This window comes from Psammomys obesus, unplaced genomic scaffold, assembly GCF_907164565.1.
Source record: "Psammomys obesus unplaced genomic scaffold, mPsaObe1.curated_primary_1811, whole genome shotgun sequence".
Lineage (NCBI taxonomy): Eukaryota > Metazoa > Chordata > Mammalia > Rodentia > Muridae > Psammomys > Psammomys obesus.
In genome coordinates this window covers 5,372,475-5,375,671 of record NW_026595981.1, presented here as the reverse complement: position 1 = coordinate 5,375,671, position 3,197 = coordinate 5,372,475, and the positions used below count along the sequence as shown (strand labels likewise).

Genomic DNA, 3,197 nt, shown 5'->3' with positions numbered 1-3,197 from the left:
GGGGGGGGGGGGGGGGGGGGGGGGGGGGGGGGGGGGGGGGGGGGGGCATCCTTCCCAATGCCTCATCTCTGTCCGTACTAGCACCACCTGGGCCCTCTCTCTCAGGGACATGTCACAGGGGTATGTTCTCAGGAAGAGAAGCCAGGCTCTAGTCACTCGATGCCAGCGGCTCTCAACCTTCCTAATGCTGCGACCCTTTAATACAGTTCCTCATGTTGTGGTGACCAACTACAAAAGTATTCCGTTGCTACTTCCTAACTGTAATTCTGCTACTGTTATGAATCTGAATGGAGTTATCTGACGTGCAGGATATCTGATATGGAATCCCTGCAGAGGTTTTGACCCGCAGGTTGAGAACCACTGTTCTTAAGCAGTGGGCCTCAAGCTTGGGGCTGTACACCCAGAGCAGGAGCTATCAGGTCTGAAAACAAGGCAAGTGCCTCAGAGCTGGGAAGACCGAGGGGCCTCTCCCCTGGCAGAGGGGGCACCCCACCCTCCCCCAGAACCCCCTGCACCTGACCTGTGCACCAGCTGCGTATTCTCCTGCCTCAGCTTGCTCTTCAGGTCCCCACTGGTCAGACTGTCGTTCTCCAGCTCTGTTACCTTTTTTTCCAGGAAGCTCACCTGCAGCATGGGGACGGGTGGCAGGGTCAGGCAGGGTAGAGAAGGCTTTCGAAGCCACAGAACTGAGAACCTAGAAAAGCTCATGACAAGGACCTCCAAAGGACTATGCATAACTGAAGAGTCACATTACAGAGGAGGGGGCATTTGACCAGTGCCCCTCCCTGCCCTGAACTCCTAGGTGGGTGTAGGTCCAAGAACCCAGAGAGCAGCCGGGGCACCTCCCCCACACATCCCAGGACCGTGCCCGAGTCCCACCTTCTCTGTGATGTCATTGTCACAGGAGTCGATGCTGTCGCGGAACAGGTCCTCAGTGCTGCCATTGCTGCTGCTGAAGTTGCTGCTGTGCATGAGCTGCCTGTGGGGGTGGAGTACACCTGCCTGCTGAGTCTACCACAGCCTGGGGCCCCAACTCAGTGCAGGGGCTGCTGGAAAGGAGGTCACAGGGGCAATGCTCCATTGACCTTCCGCCTAAATGACTGTCTATGCTAAGGATGGTGGGCAGGGGCCGCCCCAAGCCCAGGTCCTACTGGAACATCAACAGACATGGGCGGGACTGTGGTTCTCAGAACATCCTAGAAGGCCCACTAAGGCTGAAACAGTGAGGATCTGAAGATGCTGACCCTACTAAGCGGGGACATGGTGGCAAGGGCAGGAAAGGGGCCATACTTGCCCTTACTGTTGTCTCTTCTACTCAGCTGGGGAAGCAGTCAGTTGGCTACATTCGGGGCACGGGCTAAATCTGGGCTGCTGCCATGGAGCCCTGGCCCCAGGACAGCAGAAGCAATGAAGGTGGAAAGCACTCAGCTCTTTGTCTCCCAAGAGGGTCTTACCTTCCAAAAGCTGTGCTTGAGATCTTCCGGTTGGGGCTAGAGAGAGAAAGGGGTACAGGGAAGAGACAGTCACTGAACAGAAGGGCACACTGGTCCATATCCACACTTGCCCACCGCAAGGCACTAAGGTATAATGGGATGAAGGGACATCATTCATCAGCCTGGTGCCGAGGTGCTGCAGGACCACCCCAGGGCCAGCCCTGCTCAGTACCTCACCACACAGGGGGCTTTGTCCTGACCGGGCCCCATCCCTGGGCTGCGGCCTCACCTGTTGGCCTTCAGGTTTTTCAGCCGGGCCTCCAGGTCGTTCAGCAGGTTGATCTTCTTGCAGCACTGAGAGCAGTACACATCCAGCAGCTCACTGTTGTAGGCATGCCGCATCCTCCTTGGGGTCTGCCCCGCGCTGGACCAGAGGCGGGAGGAGGTCATTCTCTATGCTGCTGGCAGGCTGTGCCCTGCCCACCCAGCTGAGCTTCCTCAACCTTGGTCCCTGAGGCTCCCATTTCTACTCTGGGGTAGAGGAATGGAAATAAACCAGAACATTCCTTCCCCGGTTGTCAGAGAAAGCAGGGGAAATGAACCCAATCAGCAGATAAGGCGTACTGAGAGCTAATGTCACAGGAAGCAATGACTCAGGCAGGTAGAAGGGGCCATAGAAGGTCACTTGGAAGGGCCCCTTAACACTGAGGTTCTAGGAAGCAAGATGACAGACACTCCTGCAGGGGTGTGCAAACGCCCAGACCAGTTAACTGTTTCTTCTCCAAGATAAAAGGGAAGGGGGAGGCCTGACCCCCTTGCACCAAATCAGGATATGAGAAGGTGGCGCCCCACATGCCAGTAGAGCCATGTAGCCCTGGACAGAGAGAGGATGATCTTTGCCTGTCTGACCCACTGGGATGAGGCTAGACTGGCATTTTCCATGGACTCCAAATGCCAACCAGAGCAAAGGACCACCTGGAAGACACTGAAGATCCCAGATCTGAATAGACGTTGGTTCTGGTCTCATCATCGGGGCAGGGGCTGCTGGGGGCGCAGTCCACGTCTTCCCCCTCTCCATAGTCTTCAAACTGCTCCTCGTTGCTGATGAGAGAGGCGGTGGAGTGAGTGGAAAGGTCTGACGTGGTCATGGATGGAGTGAGGACGAGGGACCTGAGGGTCATAAGCACCCAGTTAGTGAAGGGCTGGGGCATGACCTGCAGGTTCTGGGGGGACCAGCCTGGCCCGGCAGATGGCAGGAGCCTGCCTATGTCTACACCTTTTGACTTTGGGGACCTTGTCCTAAGGAGAACATCCCATAAAGAAATTTCCTCCATTAAGAGATATGCAAATTGTGCCATTCCCAAACAGCAAAACACTGGCTACGTCTTCACAGTTTAGCAACAGATAGATTAAAATTACACTATAATTATAGTCAGAATATGTTATCACTAAAGCAAATCATTATTCAGAATATGTTATCACTAAAGCAAATCATTAGCGTATCAAATGATTGTTGAAAGGCTTTCACAAACATTGGCAACAAGACCAGAGAAATAAGTATCAATGGTTAAGTTAGATACAAACTCTGAGACTTAGTAATTTATAAACTTATTTTGAGACAGGGTCTTATGTTGAGAGTGATGGTGCACACCTTTAATCCCGGCACTCAGGAGGCAGAGGTAGTTTTATCTTTATAAATTCAAGACCAGCCTGGTCTACACAGATCACTCCAGGCTGGCCAGGGCTATACAAGAAAGAAAGAAA

At 53.7% G+C, this 3,197-nt stretch overlaps 1 protein-coding gene across 4 annotated transcripts in view; it reads right to left on the bottom strand.

The window, feature by feature from the left end:
* Positions 1-3,197, bottom strand: part of Rab11fip4 (RAB11 family interacting protein 4) — an 85,062-nt gene that overhangs the window by 17,996 nt on the left and 63,869 nt on the right. For 3 of the 4 annotated variants that reach the window (XM_055620041.1, XM_055620043.1, XM_055620039.1), the window contains 5 exons: positions 2,409-2,603; positions 1,723-1,857; positions 1,455-1,490; positions 880-979; positions 521-624 (listed from right to left, as the gene is read on the bottom strand). In XM_055620041.1, the coding sequence (XP_055476016.1) occupies positions 521-624; positions 880-979; positions 1,455-1,490; positions 1,723-1,857; positions 2,409-2,603 (570 nt within the window). The remainder of the gene's footprint in view (positions 1-520; positions 625-879; positions 980-1,454; positions 1,491-1,722; positions 1,858-2,408; positions 2,604-3,197) is intronic. The other variant, XM_055620040.1, reaches the window with a different exon arrangement.